This window comes from Typopeltis vanoorti, chromosome 3 (genome assembly GCF_054136105.1).
Source record: "Typopeltis vanoorti isolate ZY-2024b chromosome 3, IOZ_Tvanoo_1.0, whole genome shotgun sequence".
Classification (NCBI taxonomy): Eukaryota; Metazoa; Arthropoda; class Arachnida; order Uropygi; family Thelyphonidae; genus Typopeltis; species Typopeltis vanoorti.
The window spans coordinates 37,871,661-37,898,483 of NC_143551.1; the positions used below are offsets into that span (position 1 = coordinate 37,871,661).

Below are 26,823 nucleotides of genomic sequence, written 5' to 3' on the forward strand. Positions count from 1 at the left end.
ATGAATGATGAGTTTTGTGGGTGCTAAAATCAAAAATTTCACACATATGTTATTGAAAAGTAGAAAATAAATGCAAAGAGTTGTGGCTCTGCTAGGAATAAACAATTTGTCTGGTGAAAAATACAGGATCAGAGAGGATATGAAAGGGCTGGAAAAAGTGAGAGTAAAGAGTGAGAAAGTGAAAATGGTTATAATAAATTTCCTAGCTAACAGAATTAAGAAGAGGAATTATGATGTTAAACATCAGATGCACAGATTGTAGAAAAAATGGTTGCAAATTTTCAAATGTGTGAAGTGATTGGAAGGAAGAAGGGATTTATATAAGAGGTATGGCCTACACTTGAATGCATTTGGCACCAGGAGTCTGGAAAAAATATTTACTGATATGAGACTCAATACAGAGTCAGGGAAACTACATTATGATGGGAGAAATGGTGAGAATCTCTGTGTAAGTTATTCAACTATATTAATGATACAGCTATGATTAATAATAGAAGTGATTATGATGATAAGATTAGTGTGTGTCAGTCCATTTCAAAATGATTATGTGTATGGACAACAGCATAAGTGAAACATTAGATATGAACAGAAATCTGAGTGTAATTCATCTGCATCAAGCAGTTAGTTTTGAAAATCTGGTAAGAATCAGGATCCAGAATTGGGTTGACAACAACGATAGTATCTTCGACAGACAGCAATTTTCATATTTTAGTAATCTACTTACTTATTATAATAAAGTGATAGCAGCAGGATTATACTTTTGAATAAATCCAGTATAAGTTTGCAAGCTTCCTTGACTAAATTAGAAGAACTTGTAATAAATTTGGTATGAAAATCAGCAATAAAAAGACAAAGACAATGAAAATAGGCAGAAACATTGAAAAATCAACAGTATCCTGAATGGTGAACCTATAGAACCAGTAAAACATTCAGCTACTTAGGCACAACTTTTAGTGAAGATGACAATTAAATATGGAAATAGACAATAGAATTAGTAATGCTAATATAGTAAGAAGTCAACTGAATAAATTTATATGGAATAAGAAAGAAATCAGTCAAAACACTAAATAGCTGCATACAAGACAGATAGTGTTTAAACTAATTCTAACTTATGGATCTGAGAGCTGGATTAGAAATAAAACACTTAATAAAAGAGTGGAGACCTCTGGTATAAAATTTCTGACAAAGATTAGTGAAGTGAACAGATGCCATCAATGGAAGTATTATATTAAAAATGAGGATAGTAGGAAAGAACTTGCCATTGGTACAATGGCAAGATATACAAGATATACAATAGTAGAGGAAAGATTAGCAAAACAAGTATTTTCTTTGCCTAGATGTCAAGAAAAAGACACAGAGGAAGACCAAGATTCATATGGTAAAAAGTGCCTTAGAAGAACAGAAATATAAAATCTGATAATGATGAAATCTTAATAGATTAATTTGGAGGAAAATTTGATTGAAAGTTAGTAATGGTGTAACTTTTCAAATAGTATTATGTTGGAGGTTTAATGGATTTTTTAGAGTATTGTAAGTTTTTGTGTGCATGTTACATTAATTGTTTTTGTAATCCCCGTAGATGTCCTAGTGACTAGGATGAAATATAGGAAGTATTAAATTCTATTTTAATTCTTTTTGAGTGTTGTAAAAAATCCATTAAACCTCCAACATAATGTCCTCACAGCACTTAAGCCTCTACACAAGAATTTTCAAGTAGTACTCTCATAATATCCTGTATACCTCCTGAGGGTACATACCAGGAATTTGATTATGACTTTTTTTTTTTTTTTTTTTAAACTCTCCCAGTACATGTAAGGAAGGGAAAGTGTAAGGGGTTATCCTTGGAAATCGTGTACAAGTGTGATTGGTAAGGATGTTAAGGACTAGATATTTTGCTTGAAGGTGGTGAATGGGTTGCCAGAGATGATTGCGAGTGCTTCTTCGGTGAATGGAGGGGGTTTGTGAATAAGGAGAGGTTTGTGAATAAATAATGGCTAGTGTGTGAATAATATATCTCCTGCATATAAGTCTTCTAACTCCATGGAGATCATCATCAAATTCGTAATATGTACCATCAAGGGGTCTACAGGATATGATAATACTACATGAAGCATTTCATCATTACTAACTTCCTATCTACAATTTTACACTAAATCAGTCTGTTACTTATCGAGACTCCAACATTATCAGATCTTATTTCTATTTTCTGAGGCACAAATTTACTGTATCAATACACTTATATTATGGTCTTCCTCTGGGTTTTTTCCCTGCCAAACAAAGCAGAGAACACTTTTTTGCTAATCTTTCCTCTCTTATTCTGTTTAAGTGACCATGCAACCTGAGATTAGCTCTGCCAACACATTACTGGATGTTAACTATGTCAAGTTCTTTCCTAATATCATAGTTTTTAATACGATATTGCTATTGATGCCATCTGTTCACACTCCTAATCTTTCTCAGGACTCTCATATCTGCGAACTCTAGTCTTTGGTCAAGTATTTTATTTCTAACCTCTCAGATCCATAAGTTAAAATTGTTTTGAACACTGTCTTGTATACAGCTAATTTAGTGTTTTGACTAATTTCTCTCTTATTCCATATAATTTTATTTAGTTGACTTCCTATCATATCAGTTTTGTTGATTCTGTTGTCTATTTCCATATTTAATTTACCATCTTCACTAAAAATTGTGCCTAAGAAGGAACAAATAGCTGAAATGTTTTACTTGTTCTATAGGTTCTCCATTCACAATACATTTGATATTTTCAATGCTTCTGCCTATTTTCATTGTCTTTGTCTTGTTATTGTGGCCTTTCATACCATATCTATTACAACACTCAATTTAGAAGTACAACATCGTCTGCATAAAGTAAAGAGCTGGGATTAACATCTCCAATTTTGATATCAGGTTTAATACCACTTTCCTTCATAATGTGATCCACATAGATAAATGATAATATACATCCTTGTCTGACACCAGATTTAACATTAAACCACCTTCCTGTACTTCCTTCAATTCTAACTGCTGACTTACAACTCAAATAAAGACTAAGTATTGCTTGATATAATGCTCCATTGACACCATATAACTGTAGCGTTTCAAATAGCTTCTCTCTTGGCACCTTGTTATGCCTTTTTTAGTTCTACAAAACTTAAATACAGATCTTTATTATATTCCTATGATTTCTCAACTATCTGTCATAAAGTGAAAATCTGATCCTGACAGCCTCTATTTGGCCTGAATCCAGCTTGTTCCTCACTAAACTTTCCACAATCCTTCTCAAGTATACTCGCATATATACCTTACCAGGAACTCTCAGTAATAAAATACCTCTGTACCACACCACATTGTACCTGAGCAGTGGAGATGCTTTTGGAGACAAAGCATTTTACTTCCCTTTTTATATATGGGTACTATGAGAGCTCTACTTCAATCATCTGGAATTCATCCCTCTGTCCAGGCCTTCTGAACTATGCAGTGTAGCCACCATGACTTTTATACCTTCATACGTGAGCATTTCTGGTCGAATATCATCAACTCCAGCTGCGTTTCCACATTTCAGGCTTTTGATGGTTTTTTCTACTTCAAACATAGAAATGTATTCCTGATTGCATGCCTAGTCAGTGTCTTTTACCACTGTGCTGTCATCACTGCTTGTTTCATTTAGCAATTTTACTCCATATCAAGGATATCTTTTTCTCCAGTTCGCATATCATCTTTATCATCTCTAATTTTTTTTAAAGCACTCTTTCCTCCATTTCTGAGCTTTTTCAACAACCTCCAGAATATCTTGCCACCTTCTTGATATTTATTTTCTATGTTCTTTCCAAAGTCTTCCCATGACTTTTGTTTATTTTGTTCTTCTAAGAGCACAAGCTGACTTATTTGTTTTTATCTTTTCCTTCACTGCCTCTGCAACTTCTTGTGCATGGAGTTCTGATTTTTCTATCCTTGCAGACAACCTTACCACATGCCTTTCTAGCTGAATTAATCAATGTTTTCTTCAGGACTTTCCACTGAATCTCTAAGGTTTGGTTCCTGTTCTCAAACTCTTTCATTTTTAATTCAATTAAGTTTGTGCATTTTAGTCTACAGTTCATATCTGAGAGCTGCTCAACTTTTATTCACTTTAAAACTTTCGTACATATTCTTCTTTTATTAAAATAATAATCTTCTTCTTCCTTTTAGATATAGGCCTAGTGGCCTGTTACAGTCCCATTCATCTCTTAGGAGGGTTGAGTCTACCCCCCCCCCCCACAAGTGAGAGGCTTACGATGAATTAATGCACAGCAGGTTTATCACTCCTCTGCTGCATCCCCTAAGGGCGGTATTCATGACTGTAATCCATGTGTGTTCACAGGGCCAGTTTGCTTGCTCTGGGGGGGGGGGATGAAAAAAACGGGAGTTTCTGGGTGAAAAAATCCCCTACTTCTGTATGAGACTAGCTAACACCTTTCGAATGAGACCAGATAAAGGTTCTTCACATTGTTGACAGGAAACGAACCTAGGGCTTTCCAACCAAAGGGTTTTGTCTATATCAAATGAGCTACGGAGGCACTTTATAATAATAATTCTTCCAGGCAATAACTTCAACCAGATGATATATTATAAATGTGTGTGTGTGTGTGTAAATGTGTTTTGCCAATGTGCTTCTTTATTCTAGCTTCACAGTAGTCTGGATTTAAAATTTCTCCTGTTAGTACTTGATTACTTGTTTCTTTTTTTCTTGGTTTTTTTTTTTAGCATTTTTAAAATTTACATAATTTGTTATTTTCCTACTATCCTTTGCTGTCTCATCACAGTTGTATTTCATACTAACTATTCAAACAGAATACGCTGATGCATAACAATGTATGAATCTACTGATATGCAGTTGTGTATTAAACAATGAGATATATATTGATATATTAAATTTTGGTTAATTGGTCCACTGGTTAATCAGGGCAGCTGTTTTTTTTTTGACAAATCTAAAATAACAAAAACACAACGAGAATATAACAAAATTTACTTCATTTATGTAGGACACAATGCCATTTAAATGAAGGTTTGTGGGCCTCAAAATAGGCAAAAAAAGAGGAGACATAATAGAAGCCATATAAGTTAATAAGGAATTTTATAGGACTGACACTGAAGATGTTTTTCTCTACTTGGCCAGAAGAAAGAATGAGTTTAAGAAAAGTACAGAACACTCGTTCTGTCTCCATGGAGATACCCGTATAATAATAATAACAACATCACCCAATAACATGCCTACCAACTATGCTTCAGCTGTTCACTGCAATCATAGCAAATTCCATATACCACTACTTATCAGATAATCAGATTTATCTGACTGAACAAAAAAAAGGCAATTTTCAAAAATCCAGAGGAACAAAAGACCAGATCCTTATTAACAAAATGAATCTCAGAAATTCAAAAAGACAAAAAACTAACTTAAAAATGGCATGGATAGACTATAAGAAAGCATTTGATTCCCTCCCACACTCCTGGATCCTAAAATCAGTCCAAATATTTGGAATTAGCAAAAACATATGTACCTTTCTGGCTGCTGCTATGAAATCATGGAACACAATAATAGCGAATAATGAACGATTCGGAGATATCAGCATTAAATGTGGAATTTTCCAAGGTGATTCCTTGTCACCATTGCTTTTCAACATTTCTTTGATACCTTTATCTATGATTCTGAACAAAACAAAACTTGGATATGAAATTCCTAAATGTAATATTAAAATTTCCCATCTATTGTATATGGATGACTTGAAGTTATATCGGCCTAGCAAATAAGCTCTTTACTGAACACAGTTCGTATTTTCAGTCAGGACATCAAAATGGAATTTGGTTTAGATAAATGTGCAATTATATCTATTAAACGAGGAAAAATTAATAACACTAGCAATTTTAATTTTGATCAAGAGAAACATATAAAAGCAAGCAATTTCAGCTGATAAATACTATAAATACCTAGGAATATTAGAAGCCGGTGACATTCACTACTCGAAAGTCAAACAACAGGCAGGAGCAGCAAAATACACCAAAAGAGTTAGAAATATTCTGAAAACAAAATTAAATGGATTAAACACAATTAGAGCAATGAATTCTTGGGCTATACCACAGATCCAATACACTGCTGGCATAATAGATTGGACAAAAGAAGACCTGGACAAATTGGACTGCTAAACTAGAAAACTAATGACTATGCATCACATCCACGAAGTGATATTGACCGGTTGTATCTACCAAGGAGAATAGGTGGAAGGGGGGTCTGCTGCAAGTGAGACAGACTGTGGAAGAAGAAATTAGCTTAAAAAGTTACATCGACAATAGTTCTGAGCAAATGCTTCAAGCAGTTACATAAGAGGGTCTTCTGAAAGCAACAGGGAACAAATGAAATTACAAAAACAGCAAAATAACCGATATGTGCACTGGAAAAATAAACCTTTGCATGGCCAATTTCTTAAGAGATACTGAGGACAAAATTGACATGAACAAGATGTGACATTTTGGATAGATGGATATATTAAAAAAGTAACAGAAGGATTTATTCTAGCAGCTCAAGAACAGGCATTACAAACTAATGCAATGAAAGCAAATATTTTGCACATCAATCAAGAAGCAGCAAATGCAGATTATTTGATCAGAAAGATGAGACTATAGAACATCTAATCAGTGCCTGCAGCAAGATAGCTCAAACTGACTATAAATACTGCCATGATCAAGTGGCCAAAATAATTCATTGGCATGTATGCACAAAATATGGCTTTCCTACATCTGATGACTGGTGGCAACATAAAACAGTATTAGAAAATGAAACAGCAAAAATTCTCTGGGAATTTCGAATACAAAATGATCGGCATTTGGAACACAAGAGACCTGACATCACAATTATCGAACATCAACAGGTTTGGATTATTGATATCGCAGTAACCAGTGATAACAACATTAACAACAAAAAACTGAATAAAAATTACTAAATATTGAGATCTGGCAATCGAAGTTGGCAGGGTGTGGCTTAAACACACTAAAGTTATTCCAATAGTTATCGGTGCACTTAGCACAATTTCAAAGAAGTTATCCAACTATTTACAACAATTAAACATCAACGAAGTGACCCCATACAACCGACAAAAAACAGCATTACTTGGAACATCCATATTTTACAATGCTACCTGACAGACTATTCTTAGAATCTTGGGTAGAATCTAAATTTTTCTGTATCACCTGTTGTATAAATAATATTTGTTGTTTAAATAATGTTGTTCGGGTGCTTAAGGGTCAAAGCTGTATAACTGAGAGAAGACCTCCACATAGCCAATAAAGGAATGTGGAGAACTGACCAGGGCTTCTGACCTAACGTCAAATCCTCACCTTCTCATGGTGCACCCTGTTGAGAATCTACATGGATTCTGAACGAACAAGGATGGGCTGGCAATTTGGGATTTAGCTGACCGAATTGTATTCTTATTGGATTAAACCACAATAAAAAATGATGGTACAACATAACAGAATTCCATGCTGGCTGGGTAGAATCTAAATTTTTCTGTATCACCTGTTGTATAAATAATATTGCGTCGCCTGGTTAAACAAGTCCCCCGTCGTTATTGCCGGGAAACCAGGGCGAACAGCGAAAAGTCAGCTACTGGAACAAATCTGAAAACACACCCCAACTCAACATCACCAGAGTTAAAGATCAGTACTATCAACATAAGAAGTCTAAATGGCAAAGAAATGGAGCTAGTTGAGGAATTAGATAAGTACCAGATCGACATAATAGGGGTGAGTGAAACAAAAAAAGACAAAAACTGGTGAGATCTTTCTGAGCAATAAATACAAAATGTTATATTAAGGCAAGGACAATCAAGGAAAAGAAGGAGCAGCCATAGTATTCAACACAAAATACGAGGCTAATCTTCTTGAATGGCAGGCAGTCTCAAGTAGAGTGATGTGGGCAAACATGAGAATGGGGAACTGGACAATGAGACTTATTTGTGCCTATGGTCCCACAGAAAGTTCTACTAAGGTAGAAGTGGAGGAATTTTTTGAGTCTTTAGAGAAAGCAACTGACACAATGAAAAATGAAAAGTTGGTTCTTGTTAGGGATCTAAATAGCAGAGTAGGAAATGATTTTCAGACATACAAAAATATTTTGGGAAAATTTGGAGAAAAGAGCAAAGCTGATAATAATGGCAAATACCTGTTGGATTTCTGCTCAGGACATGGACTGATTATTACTAACAGAATGATCCAACATACAAATGTGCACAAATTCACATGGAGAGAAGAGGCAAGAAATGCAAGAGATACCAGAGTGTACAGAGGATTTGAAATTGGAAGTGATGACAATTTAGTCTTGAGCAGAATAAAATTGAATTTCATATTGAAAAGAATAACATGTAAGAAAGTTTTAAAGCGAATAAAAGTTGAGCAGCTCTCAGACGTGAACAGTAGACTAAAATATACAAACATCATTCAAGAAAAAATGAAAGAGTTTGAGAACAGGAACCAAACCTTGGAGATTTGGTGGCAAGCTTTGAAAAAAACATTCACTGCTTCAGCCAGAGTGGCATGTGGTGAGTTTGTCTGCGAGAATAGAAAAATCTAATTTCCATGGTGGACACAGGAAGTTAAAGAGGCAGTGAAGGAAAAGATGAAAGAATATCAAATGTTCCTGGCAAATAAGTCAGATTGTGCTCTTATAGAATACAAATGTAAGAAAGCTTAACATTGTGTAAAACTAGCTAAACAAAAGGCATGGGAGAACTTTGGCAAGAACATAGAAAATAAATATCAAGAGGGTGGCAAGATATTCTGGAGGTTGTTGAAGAAGCTAAGAAATGGAGGAAAGAGTGTTGTAAAAAGAATTAGGGATGATAAAGGTGACATGAAAATTGGAGAAAAAGATATCCTTGAAGTATGGAGTAATTACTTCGAAAAATTGCTAAATGAAACAAGCAGTGATAGCACTGTGGTAAAAAACCACTCAATAGGCATACACATCCATACTTGAAGTAGAAAAAGCCATGAAATGTGGAAAGGCAGCAGGAGTAGATGATATTCGACCAGAAATGCTCAAGTATGGAGGTATAAAAGTCTTGCAGTGGCTGCACTGCATAGTTCAGAAGGCCTGGACAGAGGGATGAATTCCAGATGATTTCAGTAGAGCTCTCATAGGACCCATAGATAAAAAGAGAAATAAAACTGAATGTGAGAATTACAAAGGTATTACAATACTGAATGTTCCTGGTAAGATTTATGCAAGTATACTTGAGAAACAGTTGAGAAGGATTGTGGAAGAAAAGCTTGGTGAAGAACAAGTTGAATTCAGGCCAAATAGAGGCTGTCAGGATTAGATCTTCACTTTACGACAAATAGTTGAGAAATCATTGGAATATAACAAAGATCTGTATTTAAGTTTTGTAGATCTCAAAAAGGTATGACAAGATGCCAAGAGAGAAGCTATTCAATATGCTACAGTTATATGGTGCATTATATCAAGCAATACTTAATCTTTATTTGAGTTGTAAGTCAGCAGAATTGAAGGAAGTACAGGAATATGGTTTAATGTTAAATCTGGTGTCAGACAAGGATGTACATTATCCCCTCTGTTATTCATTATCTATATTGTTCACATTATGAAGGAAAGTGGTATTAAACCTGATATCAAAATTGTAGATATAATGTCAGCTCTTTGCTTTATGCAGACGATGTTATACTTCTAAATAAATCCGCTACAAGTCAGCAAGCTTCCCTGACTAAATTGAATAACTGTTGTAATAGATACGGTATGATAAGAAGGTCAGCATTAAAAAGACAAAGATAATGAAAATAGACAGAAACATTGAAAATGTCAACTGCCTTGTGAATGGAGAACCTGTGGAACAAGTAAAACTCTCAGCTACTTGGGCATGATTTTTAGTGAAGATGGTACATTAAATATGGAAATAGACAACAGAATCAACAAAGCTGGTATGGTAGGAAGTAAATTGAATAAATTCATATGGAATAAGAGAGAAATTAGTTGGAACACTAAATTAGTTGTATACATGACAATGTTCAAACCAGTTTTAACTTATATGGGTCTAAGAGTTGGGTCAGAAGTAAAAAACACTTGACCAAAGACTAAAGACTGCAGATATGAGAGTCCTAAGAAAGATTAAGGGCACGAAGAGATGGCATCAATGGCAATTGATGCCATCTCTTCAATTAAAAACGAGGATATTAGTAAAGAACTTGATATTGTCAGCATCCAGGATTGCATTAGCAGAGCAAATGTATTGCATCTCAATTGGTATGGTCACATAAGCAGAATGGGAGAGGAAAGATAAGCGAAACAAGTGTTCTCTGCCAGGTTTGCAGAAAAAAGACACAGAGGAAGACCAAGATTATAGGTGGATTGATACAGTAAAAAGTGCCTTATAAGACAGAAATATAAGACTTGATAATATGGGAGTCTTGGCATTTAACAGACTGATTTGGAGGAAAAATGTAGATAGGAAGTTAGTAATGATATAAATTTTTCATGTAGTACTATCATATCCTATACACCCCCTTGAGGATACAGGGCAGGAATTTGATAATGATGTTGTTTAAATCTTATTTTGACTGTGTATCAATTATGTGAATAAATAATAAGAATAGTATTAATTAATTGGGCTAGCCAATAACCTCCATATAACAATATGGAGTATTAAGAAGATTATGTAATCTTGCTTCAAAAATTTAGTGCTGATGACTTCTACAATCTAGATGAAACAGGACTATTTTATCATGCCACACCAAACAGTTCCTCTTTCTTATAAACATGCTAAACTTTTTGGTTCAAAGTAAGCAACGGGATTGTGTAACAGCGTGATGCTGTTCAAATATTTAAATCAATGATATCAAATTTTTAAGAACTGGTATACGAATTTCAGACATAGAATTATGTTGTTTGAAGTTTTTCCACTTGGTTATACTATAAATTAAAGATGCCAAGAAATTATATACTTAGTTTAATCTTTTATCCTAGTGTAAGGAAACAATTTTCTGCCTGAACTATTTTCAGGACTGGGGCAACTCTTATATAGAAGCTTATGACTTCACATTACTTGCCTTAGTATCACATAATGCAAAGCACACATCCTTATGGATATGTATAATGCCATGCATTATGGGAAGGGTCCATATCCTTGCCCCAGTCCTGAAAATAGTTCAGAAACAAACTTATTTGCTTACATTTGGATAAAGGATTAAACCAAGTATATAATTTCTTGGCATCTAATTTAAAGGACATAGAATTACAATGGAAATTGGAGAAAAAAATTACTTATTCTTGACAATTGTATGGTACACCCTCATTCAGATTTGTAAAAAAAGATTCAGGTTGAATTTCTATCTCCAACACCACATCCTTGCTGGAGTCATGGAAATCATAAAATATCTGAAGACCTTGTATTTGTGAAAAGTTGGTATTACATACTTGAATCAACTGAAGAAAATCTACTGAGATCATCTTCAAGAACTAAGGAGGTCAGCACAAAAGTTAATCCTTTACAAGCAATACATTTTATAGACAATACTTAGTGAGAATAAGCAATTATTTTATTTATTTTGTATGATACAATGGCCGTGAGCTCCTTCGACGAGGAGGTATGGCCATCTCAATCCCCCTCCATTTTTATCCGGGCACAGGACCGGCATAGCTGATGAATCAGACCTATGGCTGGAGGGACCATCTTAAGTATTCCTGACTGTAATCCATGCATGTTCACGGTGTCTGTTTGCCTGTTCTGGGGAATGAAAAACTAAAGTTTTCAGGTGAAAAAACCCCTTACCTCTGCATGAGACCGGCTAACTCACCTTTCGTCAAAAGAGAGACCAGATAAAGGTTCCTCACATTACTGAAGGGAATCGAACCAGGTCTTTCCGACCAAAGGGCTTCATCTATATCAACTGAGCTACGGAGGCTCTAAAATAAACAATAAGATCATTCCATTCAAAACTTATTCACATTAGAAATTGTGAATTGCCTGTTCTGGGGAATGAAAAACTAAAGTTTTCAGGTGAAAAAACCCCTTACCTCTGCATGAGACCGGCTAACTCACCTTTCGTCAAAAGAGAGACCAGATAAAGGTTCCTCACATTACTGAAGGGAATCGAACCAGGTCATTCCGACCAAAGGGCTTCATCTATATCAACTGAGCTACGGAGGCTCTAAAATAAACAATAAGATCATTCCATTCAAAGCTGTTTCGCTCACTGTGGTTTTAAGCACTCAATCATAAATATGCCAGATACAGCCAGTAGTGAAAATGATGTCCCATTAAATAATGGGACATAATTTTTTTCGCAGTTTCTAATGCTATTCTAATGAATAACATTAGAAATTGTGAAGAGTTTGCATCTATTGACTATAGTTGTCAATGCTATAATGAAAATGAAAATTTTGAGGAAGAAATTGTGAAGGAGATTGAACACGAAAGTGATGAAGAAAATACTTCTAACTTGAATGAGTGACTACCTAGAACACTAAAAAAATGTATTGCTGGATTATAACTATTTCATGTAAGAAGGCAATGAAGCTCTATTTGCACTGATTTTGTTCATGTTCAGCCAATCAAAAACTGACTAGCTACAAAATCAATTTCTAAAACATCACTATCTGGTAAGAACTTATAGCTTAGCAAATGTGCTATAAATACTGTAAAATTAAATTATTTTATTGTAGTTTTTACTTGAATTAAAGCCAGCTGTTCATTATTAATCAGCAATTTTGCTATTTATTATTAACATCTGACCTCCATGGAGTCAGAGACTCATCGTGGGAAAACTAAAAATCTAAATTTGTCTTATGTACATACAACTTTTTAAACTCATTTAACAACAACTTCGTATAGTTGGGCCAAAGTATGCCATTCCTGATGCGGAATGTACTATATATAAATTATACTGGAATCTACTGTATTTAATTATGAAATACATATTGATATAATGAAAATGTCTTGATACATGGCATGAATGCACAGATAACATTCATATATTTCCTTGACTTTCACAGATTTTCATTTTTTTTTTTTTTTAAATCCCAATAGCTCAACATAATAATCATACAAATTTAGTGAAAACAATGGCTCTCTTCACTATAAGAGAAAAAGTTTGCTAGGATACTGAAAAACTTGCTCATTCACAAACTTGCTTAACAAGTATTGAAAAATCCTACCTAAGATATCACAGCATCGATGCTATTCTACAAGAAATTTACTAAAACAAAGTCTTCTACTATAATAAGTTATTCTTTTGGTATCCCACAAGTTCACTATAGTGAGAGTTATATTAACTCAGCTCTAGCAAGAAATATAACTTATTTATATTTGCTTCTAATTCTGGCTAATTCATTCTATAATTCAAATTTCCTATCATATTAAAAAAATTATCCTTCCCAATTATTTTCTGAAGATTACCAAAATGAAAAAAGTTGATATTTATTTTGTATTTAACAACCAAAATACATTATATATTTAGTTTAATTCTTATCCAAGTGAAAGCAAACAAAGTTTGCACCTGAAGTATCTTCAGGACTGAGGCAACTCATGGCAAAGGTGGACTAAGTTCTCATCACTTTCCTTAGTATCCCATAATGCAAAGCACATCTCCTTGCAGACATGTATAATGCTATGCATTATGGGAAGGGTCACTACCCAGACCGGTTTCGACCTTGTATAATTTATAAGGTCGAAACCTTATAAATGACCCTCTTTCTAATGGACATCAAATCCTATTCACAGTTTTGCTGATAACAGCACTCTCCATTACTCAAGCTTTTGGCAACTGGCATATGGAAATATGAGTTCTGCATTGCTTCAACCTTGGTATCACCTCTGGGTCTGGCTCCCACTGAAGAGACCTCAATAAAGGTCGAAACCAGTCTGGGTAATGACCCTTCCCATAATGCATAGCATTATACATGTCCACAAGGAGATGTGCTTTACATTATGGGATACTAAGGAAAGTGATGGAACTTAGTCCACCTTTGCCACGAGTTGCCCCAGTCCTGAAGATATTTCAGGACTGGGGCAACAAACTTTCACGACTATATTCATTACAACTTATGTTGTAATGTATATAGTCATGAAAGAATTGTAGAAATTTTATCATCTTTACAGTATATTAGACTCAGTTAGCATCCACTCCACAGCATATGGAAACAAACCCATATACAGCCAACTGCAAAAAAAAGGAGACAGGTGTCTACTATCAAACAATTGACCTACTCTAGTATTGTCTAGAACAGTGATGGCGAACCTATGACACGTGTCAGCACTGACACACCTTGGATGTTGAAAAATATTGGTATTCTGATGAAAAATCTAATTTCAATAATTTCAGTTTATTAAATTAATTGTATAATATGAATTCATAGATTGTATATCAATGTCCTATTAAATAAATAGCCTAATATGACATGTATACGTCACCATCTATGATTAAGTAGTTAAATTTATAATGCATATATGCAAGTGGCACATCAACAACGTCAATATTTAAAAAAAAAAAAAAAAAAGATGTTTGACACACCTGGGTAAAAAGGTTCGCCATCACTGGTCTAGAACAATAGAAAAGGTCATCAATGGTCAACTTCTTCAAAAAAACAGTTACCTAATCAGTTTTGGCAACCAATATAGATTCAGCCAGTAAAGATCCACATCAGATCTCTTCGCCTACATTCACCTCTGAAGGACCATAGAAAACTTAAGAAGCTTGCGGTGTTGCACTTAAAATTTCCAAAGGTATTTGATAAGGTTTGACAAAAGCTTCTCAGCAAATTGCTACCTGCCTTCCACCACTTGTAAATGAATTACCACGGATCAAATGCTATGTATTACGGTAGGTGTTTTCTCTCTCTCTCTCTTCAGATTTTCCTATTAATTCAATTCTTGAAGGGATCTGTTGCATCACACACTCATTTCCTCGTATATGTAAATGACCCCCTTCTCTAGGACATCAAATTCTATTCACAGTTTTGCTGATAACAGCACTCTCTATTACTCAAATGGCAAACCTTGCAGTGCACAAACATATCACGCTTCAAGATTACCTACAATAAGTTCTCTAGAGATTGATTTTCATACTATCCTTCAAATAAAGTGATAACATGCTCACCTCCAATGCTACCAAAAGACAATTTTGCCTTTTTTCTTGCAAGAAAGACCTAATGTCTTTTAAACCCCCACCTCAAAAAAACACATTTGATAATGCTCAGCTCAACAGTTCTTGGACTGATATCTGCCCCTCTTTCTCCTGGCTCAAAAAGATCTTCGACACCCCCCCTCCCTCCCCTCCAAGATGTTACTTTTTTCTGGTCCAGCTATTAAATCTGTACAAATCTCAAATCTGTCCAAACTCAGAATACTGCTCTCACATTTTTGATGGTATACCTCAAGACCTCTTTAAAAATTCTTGATGCTATCCAGAAGAGGGCAGTTTGGCTAATTGAAAATCCTTTGCACAGATGGTCAGTTTCTGCAGTGCCTCTTCTAATGATATTCCCATAGGCACTTTTCAGCAGAAATGGCATCCATTATATCCCCTCCCCCAATATCAAATAGCTGTCCTACAGCTGAACTGCTGATTCATCAAACCTGCTACTACCATTTATCTTTCATTTCATCTATCCTGGTTCTGTGGGATAGCCTTTCCCAAGAAGCACCCCCCCCCCAATAATTACATTCCTCCAGCTCTTCAAAAAAGAATATCAACAGATCACTTTTCTCTTGATCCCTGCACTCACAATACAGTTTGCAGCTTCTTGTGAATGAGAGTAATGTAAAAACAACAACCAAAGGTACAATTTTAATTAACTATTACCTGAAAATAAGGAGACATAAAGGTATTGTCAACAACTAGTATGATCCCAGAATGCTTTCTGACAACTACTGATATAGCCTTAATATCAGAGAGCTTCATAGTTGGATTTGTTGGAGTTTCCAACCACACCATCTGGAACAGGAATTAAAATTATATAACAAATTAATAAAATATACACATGTATTCATATATTAGCTTTAACAACACTACTATATGTGAATGGACAATAAAACAAAAAATAAGCAAAAGATTAATAGCAGCTGATATTAAACTTATGAAGAAACCAGCAGAATATATTATATTTGATCATAAAAGAAAGAAATAATGAAATAATTAAATCAGGTAATAATAGATAAAATAAAGAAATATAAATACAATTGAATGGAGCATGTTAAAAGAATGCAAGTGGAAAGACAACCCAAACAAGTTCTTCATTATAAAACCATCAGGAAAAGAAAACCAGATCACCCATTGAAGAGAAAACTAATGGTTTCTGAGGTAACAACAGGTCTAAATCTTTGAAAAAAATTATAGTAACATGCATTACAGAGGTTATTCATTTTATTGTGGACAGTAATCAAAATTACAAGACAACACATGACTGTATAAATAGGTATGAACACCTCTCATATGGCAATGGAGTTTGCAGTGGCTTCATGCTCTTCAGTTAAAACATGCATGACACCTTTTGTCAACTTTCTTCTGTATAGTTTAGTGATAGGCCTTTGACCGGATGAAATGTTTGGAAATGGGGGATTCAAACATTTTGTATTTTGAATCCACATTTCAAAACTTAACAAAGAAAATGAAATTCTTTCTAAAGTTTTATATGTGATGAGCACTTTATAATGTATTAAAACATGGGAATTCTAAAACATGATTTGTGTGTTAATTATTGAGATTTAAAGACACCACAGCAGTTCAATGTAAGTAAATGAAAATGTGGATGGAGTTAAAAACTGTGATTAAAGTAGAGAGTCAGTACTTCCTCCATTCAAGAGTATAGCAGTCAAGTAATTCTGCAGGCTAGATGGCAGATAGAACTAAATCTGAATTGTAATGTATAAAGAAGCTTCCTGACCAGGTAGCAGATAATTTCCTGTCACCTCCTCTCCCAGATTGTGCTTGGAGGGAGTTCAAGTATAGTGAGACACTGTCAAGCACAAATGGATAGGATTGTTGAAAGTTTATTGATGTTGAAAGTTGGATAGGATTGGTTGGTGTGTGGTTTATTGGTGTGAAGACAGAAAAGGTCATACTATGCCATTACAAAGATTACAGCAGCATACACGGTAATAAAAAATAGGTAAAAACATTTTAAACATTTTATAGTTTAAAAAAACTGAGCAATGTAGGATCTACAGTATGTATGAACTTCATTTATGATCAAATGTGTTTATATAATAAATTAATACTTTGTAACAATTTAAATACTCCACACAGTTTGCTTGCATCTGACAAGATCTGAGTGTATAAGACTTAGCCATATTAATAAAAAACTGCATTTCTCTCTCAAGTGAATTGTTGGCACTTCACCAGAATATGACATAAGACAAGGGTTCGGTGGTGGCTCGTCCATAAGGGCTGCAGCCCATCAAGTATAAAATGAATGTTCCTGTTTTATTATCGCCGTTCGTAAATTTATATATATTTATCTAAAAACTTTATCTTCTTGTAATACAATACCGCTCGATAGTATTTTATATAATTCATTTTGTAGCAATAGTCAATGTGCTGTGTGGGCTAGGGCTAGTATACTCAATTCTGGAGCTGCATTCAATGCGGACCAACCAAACTGCTACCTAGTGGAAATAACGTAGTGGGGTAACACATGATTTATGTGCAGTTTGGGCTGGCAGCATTGCAGCCCCACCACTACAAATTCTTATAAGCCACCAACTGCAAGAGCAACTCGTATATAGACGATTATGACTTCATATCACTTGCCTTAGTATCCCATAATGCAAAGCACATATCCTTATGGGTATATATAATGCTATGCATTATGGGAAGGGTCACTACCCAGACCGGTTAAACCAAGTACATAATTTCTTGGTATCTTTAATTTATAGTATAACCAAGTGGAAAAATTTCCAACAACTATTTCTAATCCAGAGTATTTTAATAATAAGGTGTGACACCTTTTGGCAACTTGCATATGAAAATATGACTTCTGCATTATTGTGGTATCACCTCTGGGTCTGGCTCCCATTGATGAGACCTCAATAAAGGTCAAAACCAGTCTGGGTAGTGACCCTTCCCATAATATATAGCATTATGGGAAGCATAATGCTGAATATTATAGCATTGAGAGGGCTACATGGTGTGTAGTGTTTTCAGAGAGCTCCCGAAAGCTAAGTATAATTTTTAGTGAAAATTGGAATATTAGTTTAAATTTTAACGTAGTATTGTTTATTTTTGGTAGCTTGTTGTGTCTGTATGATTTTGGTGTGAATTCCGTTTTATTTAACTTGGTATTTTAACGATACGTTTCATAGAATAGCACATGGCGGCAATGCGACACAAGATAATGGCGTCCAAAAATACGATGCCTTTGTTCAAAACTGTAATGTGAGGGAGTTTGTCCAATGTGATGTATGTAGGATGTATGCATTCCCCAAAGGAGGCTGGAGCTTGGATGGAAAGTGTAAGTAAAGTGAGGAATTGAAGCATGAGTCAGGTCGTGTGATAGTTATGGTTGAAGAAATCCAGAATGTGAGTGAAAATAGTGGCTTGATAGGGAATTGCGATGTTGTACAAGATGGCAATGAGAGCAGTGATCAAAGAGAAAGAGAGAGTGCAAGCAACTATACCTTGATGGACCTGTGGTTTCAGTCAGGATTTCTCCATGACTGCAGGTTGAGTCCAGCTATTCCTGTCTTGGGCCTTTCTTCTCCATTTTCTTCCAACTTTCTTAATCATTGGGTCTTCCCACCTTAAGGCTGATCTTCCAGGTTTCCTTTTGGTATCTCTCAGATACCAGTTTGTAACTCTGACTGTCCATCTCTTGTCTCTCATTCTGGCGAGATGTCCTGCCCATCTTCTTTTGCTGCTGTAGATTGTTTTTATTATATCTGTGAGTCCAGACTTCTTCCTGATTTCTGTGTGTCTTATGTGGTTTATTTTATTTATATTGCATATTCTTCTTTCTATTGCACATTGAGTTATTATTAAGCTTTGTTCTTCTTTTAAAGTTGTGTTCCATATTTCACTGCCATAAGTTAATGCTGGCAAGATGTGACTATTGAAAAGATGGGCTCTTATGTCTATATCTATGTTTTGGTTGGTAATTGTTGATTTTATTTTGTTGAAGGCTATCCAAGCAGCTCTTTTTCTCCTTGCTATTTCATTTGATATATCATTATTCATTTTTATGGACTGGCCGAGGTAGATGAATTCTTCAACTTTTTCGATGGTGTGAGATTCTAGAGTGATTGTATGATCTTTACAGTATTTGTTTTTAATTCGATCTTGTTTTGTCAGGGTGTATTTCCAATCCAATTTTTTGGCAGTTTTGGCTTATGTTATTCAGCATTGATTCTAAGAGTTTGGGTGAGTGATGTTGCGTCGTTATTTATGCAAATTAGCTTAATTATGCACCTTTCAACTTCACAAACCAATTTACTCAAAGCACAACCCTGGATTTTGGCTCTATCTCCTTTTCAGGCATAAACAAATTTATTTAGTTTAATGACTGCGCCAGCTTATGCCCTATGATAATAAATTATACTACTCAGGGAGATACTTCCAATATCCAGATTTGTAACTACCCATTAACTCTCCTGGTCAGTCATGGCCAAAATATTTCACTTTAACTCTACCCTCCCACAACAAGTATGTATTTTTAGAGCGGTGTAGTTGACACTCTTAAATCAGGCAAGACTCAGTTTTAAAAAGGAATACATATTTATTCTACAATATGAATACACATTAATTAATTACAAAACTCACACTGCTAAAGATTGCAATCTTACGTTAATATCAAATAAGACTAGTTTCATTCAAGGTTATCCCAGAACCAATAAAATCTCATTTTAGCAAACTGCTTATACTTATGTCATCTAATACATTTTACACATAACACTTTCTGTCTTTCTACTTTTTGAGACTCCTCTTAACAACTTCGAATTCAGGCTTACGCCTAATAGAACAATTCCTTGAAAGTCACCAATCTCTTGTATTACAATTTCTTCATTTGTTCACAGGCTTCCAAAACATAAATAATGAAACTTTTATATTACCTTCACATGGGGCTTTGAATGGGTCTGCTGGCTCTGGTACTATCATGAAAGAACACCTGAGGCTTGTTTCTTTGTGCTGAACAATGTGCGGCATCATGTATCTGCAATGTGGCTGTCCTCGATATGCACTTTGGCTATCTTCGTTATCTGAGGACTTCACGGGAACTTCGGCAACTCAGCGCCCGCTTATAATGAAAGCAGTGGCTGCATCGCGCTGGAAACTCCGTCCGTAGATTCAGGAACTCTCCGATTCAAATCTCCCGCTGCCACGCATCCTCGCCTGCTGTTCAGCCTGGAACCAGCTACCTGGACTTTCTCCTCTTGACCATGAGATCCTGGAAAAAAAAAGCCCTGTTCTTCCTCTTGCAACATCTTATATTTTCTCCACATAGCATGCCCCCCCCCCATCCTTTCCTGAAACACCATGTGTAGTGCTATGTTAGTCTCGTACTCTGAATGATGTCAGCACTTTTTTCTACAGCAGGAAACCACGTGACTGTTGTTATATGCACCTGCTCCTTGTATCACACAGCCTCGGGCGCTTACACTTCTTCTTCTTCTTCTGCAGCTGTTGATAATGAGTCTCCTCCACACCTTCCTGTCTTGGGCTGTCACCACATCCAAGTTCTTCATCCTCAAGTCCTCTTCTACCAGCTCCCTCCATCTCTTCTTTGGCCGCCCACACTTCCACCTTTCTTGCACATCCATCTGCATGACCCTTCTTCCCACATATCTGTCCTCCCTCCTCATCACATGACCAAACCATCTCAACCTTGCCTCCTGTATTTTCGCTCCTAAGTTTGTAACTGTCACTGTTCCCCTGACATAGTCATTTCTCAGACGATCCTTTCTGGTCACACCACACATCCACCTAAGCATTCTCATCTCTGCTACTTCCATCCTGCTGATGTTATTTTTCCTCAGGGCCACAGTTTCTATAGCATATGTCATAGCTGGCCTCACTACTATCCTATAGATTTTACCTTTCAGATTGATAAGCACCCTCTTATCACATAACACTCCAGCCATCTCCCTCCAGTTCCTCCAACCTGCTTGTATCCTGCATCCCACTTCCTTCTCAGCTCCATCTTCTTCTACTGTTGAACCTAAGTATCTAAATTCTCTCACCTTCCTGATGACATTTCCTTCCAGCTCCAGATCTGTCTCCTGTCCACTGTGCAACACATATACTCTGTCTTACTTCTGCTCAGTCTCATACCTCTCTCTTCCAGTACTTTTCTCCATCTTTCCAGTTTAGTTCCCGCTTCTTCTCTTGAATCTGCACACAGCAAGACGTCATCTGCATACAACATTGTCCAAGGTGAATCTTCTCTCACCTCCTCTGTTACCACCTCCATCACAATATTAAACAGAAACGGACTCAATGCTGACCCTTGACGCAAGCCAACTGTTACTTGAAAACTTTCTGTCTGTCCCAGACAGGTCCGAACACTTGTCTTCGCATTTCTGTACATTTCCCGCACCAACCTGACATATTTCTCTGGAACCTTCTTCTCCCTCAGACACCTCCAGACTTCTTGCCTTGGCACTCTATCGTATGCTTTCTCCAAATCAATAAATGCCAGACGTAGCTCCCTTTGTTTCTCTCGATACTTTTCCATCATCTGCCGTAACCCAAAGATAGCATCTGTTGTTGATCTACCAGGCATGAAGCCAAATTGTTCCTTTGCAATCTCCACCTCTTCCTCAATCTATCCTCAAGAACCCTTTCTAGGATTTTCATTGTGTGGGACATCAACTTAATTCCTCTGTAATTTTTACAGTCTTGTGCATTCCCTTTACCCTTGTAGATGGGGACAAGAGTACTCTCCCTCCATTCCTTGGGTATATTTTCCTGTTGGCAAACTTTCATGAACAGGTCCCACAGCAGGTCAATTCCCTCTTCCCCTAGTGCCTTCCATGCCTCCACTGGAATTCTGTCGGGGCCCACCGATTTTCCATTCCTCATCCTCTTCATGGCCTCCATCACTTCCACTCTACTGATGTTCTGCACCATCCCCTCAGAAGGCTGCCCATCTCCTCTGTAATAATATGATTACCTGCTCTTCTCCAAGACCCAATTTCATTCGCATGATCCTGTCGTTCCTTCTACCCACTTCCAGTACTTCGCCCTTCATTCTGCCACACACCACAATTCTCGGGCGCTTACATTGATCTTACTAAACCTTTGGACCCATTCTTACATTGAGACCAGTGGAATACTTAAGCAAAATCTAGTTACACTTTACAATACTGAATCCTGATTTATAATTTCACACAAAAACTTCTAAATAATACAATATACTTCCAAAACTGTTATACACCTCTATAATTTTCCAAATTGATTCTTTCTAAATGTTGTATTTTATATACTTTAATATTCTACATTTTAAACACTATATTATCTGTAATTTTACCAAAATACAAGTATTTTCTGATGTGAACAATTTAATATGTAAAGGTGTACTTGTTGAAATCTGTATGATCTCTTTAAACGAAGTCATAAGATCATTCAGACTTCAATAGTGAGATATTAATACCACATCATCGGCGAATAATAGGATATTTAATATTTCATCATCAATGTTTATTCCATCTTTCATATCAATTTTTCGGATGATGCTGTCCAGAGTAGATGTGAAGAAATTAGGTGATAAGACATCACCCTGACATACTCCTCTACTTAAGTTAATTTTAATCGGGTGATTGAAAAGGGTGATATTTGTTGTGCTTTCTTTGTAGATATCTTTTATGAGTTGGATGTATGCTTTTTCTACGCCTTGTTCTATTAAAGCTTGGAATACTGCGTTATGCTCAACAGTGTCAAATGCCTTTTTAAAATCTATAAAAAGAAGACAAAGTGGGATCTGGAATTCTCTGCATTTTTCTGTTAGCACAGAGAGAAAATGGTTTAAATGATGAAAAAAATGGGGAATTATTTGTAGGGAGTGAGATCGCTAGGTTGTGCGCAGCGAGAGTTGGAGCACCTCCAAAACTCTTTCCAGAGTGCCTCGGCTAACGGAAATAAACAAGTGTTTGAAAGGAAAAATAAACGTAAGAGTGTGAGAGTTTCTGAAATGAAGGAAGAGTGTTGTGTGGTGACTCATTATTAAGAGGAGTGTTAGATGGGAGTTTAACTAAATTGTACTTACCGGGTGCGAAATTTAAGGATGTAAGTGAGAGTATTAGAGTGCAAAAACAGCGGGTGAAAGAATTGATAGTTGTGGCAGGTATGAATGAATTGAAAGGAGATAAATTTTTTATGAGAGAGGACTTTAAAGTATTGTTAAAGGTAGCAAAAGAAAAGAGTGACAGAGTTAAGGGGTGAGTCTGTCATGGTACGACAGAGAGGAGTTTAGAAGAAGGGCCATAATCGCAAATGACTTTATGCGCAGGTTATGCAGACGGTGTGATGTGGAATTCGTGGAAGTGTGGAATGAGTATGATGGGTGAAAGGATTTATACAAGATGGATGGCCTGCATTTGAATGGATTTGGTGTGCGGAGACTGGAAAAAGTGTTGCTGAATGAAGTGAAAATGGATGTGTAGAACCAGGGAAACTAGAACTACCAAGAAGGGGGGGGGGGAGTAGATATGCGGACATCAGTGAGATAGTTGAGTGTAAGAATGTATATAATGTACCCAAGCCAGTACTAAGGACAAGAAATCGGAATGGGATAGTTAGAATAACGCATCAAGATAGGGGTGGGACAAAGGGACCTCTGCATTTCATGTATACTAATGCCAGGAGTATTAGGAATAAGAAGGAAGAATTTTTGGCCTTGATTGGCTCTTCTTGGCCACAGGTTATTGGCATTAGTGAAACATGGCTGACAGAAGATGATATAGTTAGTGGGATAGAATGTGTGGGTTATAGTGTGTTTAGGAGGGACAGAGAGAATAAAATGGGGGGAGGAGTGTTATTGATGATAGTTGATGAACTGGCCAAGGAGAATTGAAGTTGTATTGCAGGATAGTGAAAAGAGCTGATTTGAGGCTATTTAGTGCGAGACTGAGACTGGCAGAACAAAATATATAGTTGGAAGCTGCTATAGACCAGGTGATGGAATAGATGGTAGAGATAGTATGAATAAACAAATTGATGAAATGAGTGGAAGGAGGTGTAATTATTATGGGGGATTTCAACTATGGTAACATTGATTGGAAGAAGGAGAAGACACATGTGAGGAAGGAAATGGATTTTATTCAATTATTAAGGGATAACTATCTGAGACAGCATGTAATTGAAAATACTAGGGGTTTCAGAGTGCTTGACCTGAATTTGACTGTAATGAATATGACCATGTTGCCACCTATTGGTGAGAGTGATCATAAGGTCTTAACCTGGGAGGTGGCTAAAGGTGTGAAATTTGTGATTAAGACAGGGTATGTGTGGAATTACTGTGCTGGCAAGTATGACAATCTTAGGAGATCGCTTGGATCGGTGCCAGGGCATGTAAAACCACAAGGGCTGGATGTCGATAGAGCATGGGAAGTGGTCAAGGAGCATTTACAGGAGGTTATGGCTGATTGTATACCTAGAGTCTGAATAGTAAAACAAGTAGGGATTAAATGGATGAATAACACCATTAAGCTTGAGCTGCAAAAAAAAGAAACAACTGAGGAGGGAATTTAAAGAGAAAGGTGACCTGCAGGCACACGAACGGTCAAGCGCAGGCCAGAAGGGTAACAAGTGTGGTAAAAAAAGCAAAAGCGGATTATGAAAGGAAACTAGCTATGCAAACTAAAGAGAATCCGAAACAGTTCTTTCAATATGCTGCAAGCAAAACAAAAACTGTACACGGCAGGATGATTTTAAGGAATGACGATGGTAAGAAGGTCACTGAATCCATCGATGTAGTGGAATTACTGAGCGAGCACTTTGCAAGAGTATATCATCCAGGTGGTGACAGTGAAAAAATGAAGGAACCATTAATTTATACGGGAATTGTGATGAACGAAGTGGAGGTGAATAGTCTATTACAGAACCTTAATACGAATACATCTGTCGGATTGGATGGTTATACCGGCACGGATCTTACGGGAAGCGGCTAAAGAATTATCAGTGCCGTTGACCATGTTGTTTAATCTGAGTCTCGGGTCTTGTTTAGTCCCGAAGGTGTGGAAATAGGAGAAAATAGTTCCACTGTATAAAGGAGGATCCAAGACTACTGTTGCAAATTACCGACCGATCAGCATATCAGGAATCTTTGTCAAGGTCTTGGAGAAAGTAGTCAAGGGAAAAATACAGGAATGGATTGATGAAAATACTGTACGGGGGACAGCATGGCTTTGTGAAGGGTAGATCATGCCTCAGTAACTGCTCAAGTTTTATAACACAGTGACGGCTGAACTGGATAAGGGTAATGGGTTTACAGTGATACTGCTGGACCTGGCTAAGGCATTTGACAGGATACCACATGGAATTCTAATCCGTAAACTGCAACATATGGGAATGGATATAGGATTGGTGAGATGGATAGGTGGGTGGTTGATGGAGAGATATCAGAGAGTAGTTTATTCAGGAATAGAATCCAAAAGACGGCCTGTGACTAGTGGTGTGCTGCAGGGTTCTGTTCTTGGACCACTGCTGTTTAATTTGTTCATTAACGATATAGGGAAGGATCTAAGAGGAACAGTTCATTTGTTCGCTGATGATGCAAAGTTAGGTAGGGCAATAGCGAATGCAGAAGATGTCAAAATCTTGCAAGAAGACTTGGATAGATTGGAGTTCTGGGGTAAGGAGAATGGATGTCAATTTAATGTGACAAAATGTAAGGTTATGCATTTTGGGGTGAAAAGATTAGCAGCAGTATACCACATTGGTGGAACTGTACTCCAGGAGATTGATGAGGCCAGGGCCTTAGGAGTTTTGGTGGATAGGGAGATGAAGTTTGGGGGGGGGGGGGGGGACATTGCAAAAGTGGCTAAATCAGCTCATCAACTCACTTGGTTGTTGAAAAATACTTTGACGAGCAGAGACAAGCACGTTATTGTACCTCTGTACCGAGCCTTGATAACCTCATCTCGACTACCATGCCCAGATTTGGTCACCTAGGTTTCTTCTTGATGGGGAGGAGGTGGAGAGGATCCAGAGGCGAGTGACCAGGATGATAGCAGGTCTGTGGAATGAACCTTATGAGAATAGGTTGAAGATTTGTGGGTTGCAGAAATTGGTTGATAGGTGGAAAAGGGGAGATATGATTGAGACATTCAAATTGCTAAAAGGTTTCTATAGGATTAATTCAGAGGATATTTTTGAGATCAGGACTGGTGGTGGGAGAACTAGAGGACACCTATGGAAGCTCTGCAAGAGTGTTGTTGGCAAGGGTGTTAGAGCTGGATTCTTTACTTTTAGAGTGGTAAATGAGTGGTATAATCTGCCAGAGTCTGTTGTGGGTGCTATGACGGTGAGCGAGTTCAAGGAAAGGTATGATAGATACTGTGAGAATGTCGTATAGTTGTGTGGACATGATGTTTAGGGCCTCCCTCGATGAGTCTAAGGACTCCCTAGAGTTGCCTGTAATAATAATACATACCCATAAGGATATGTGCTTTGCACTATGGAGTGTTAAGGCAAGTGATATGACGTCATGGGCTTCTATATACGAGTTGCCCCAGCCCTGAAAATAGTTCAGGCAAAAACTTGTTTGCTTACACTTGGATAAAGGATTAAACCAAGTATGTAATTTCTTGGTATCTTTAATTTATAGTATAATCAAGTGGAAAAACTTCCAAC

General features: G+C 36.6%; 1 protein-coding gene across 1 annotated transcript in view; it reads right to left on the reverse strand.

Annotated features, from left to right (window-relative positions):
* Window positions 1-26,823, reverse strand: part of LOC150108058 (cystathionine gamma-lyase-like) — a 131,903-nt gene that overhangs the window by 70,238 nt on the left and 34,842 nt on the right. Inside the window, exon 5 of the mRNA XM_090415554.1 lies at window positions 15,844-15,975. Coding sequence (XP_090271680.1) covers window positions 15,844-15,975 — 132 coding nt within the window. The remainder of the gene's footprint in view (window positions 1-15,843; window positions 15,976-26,823) is intronic.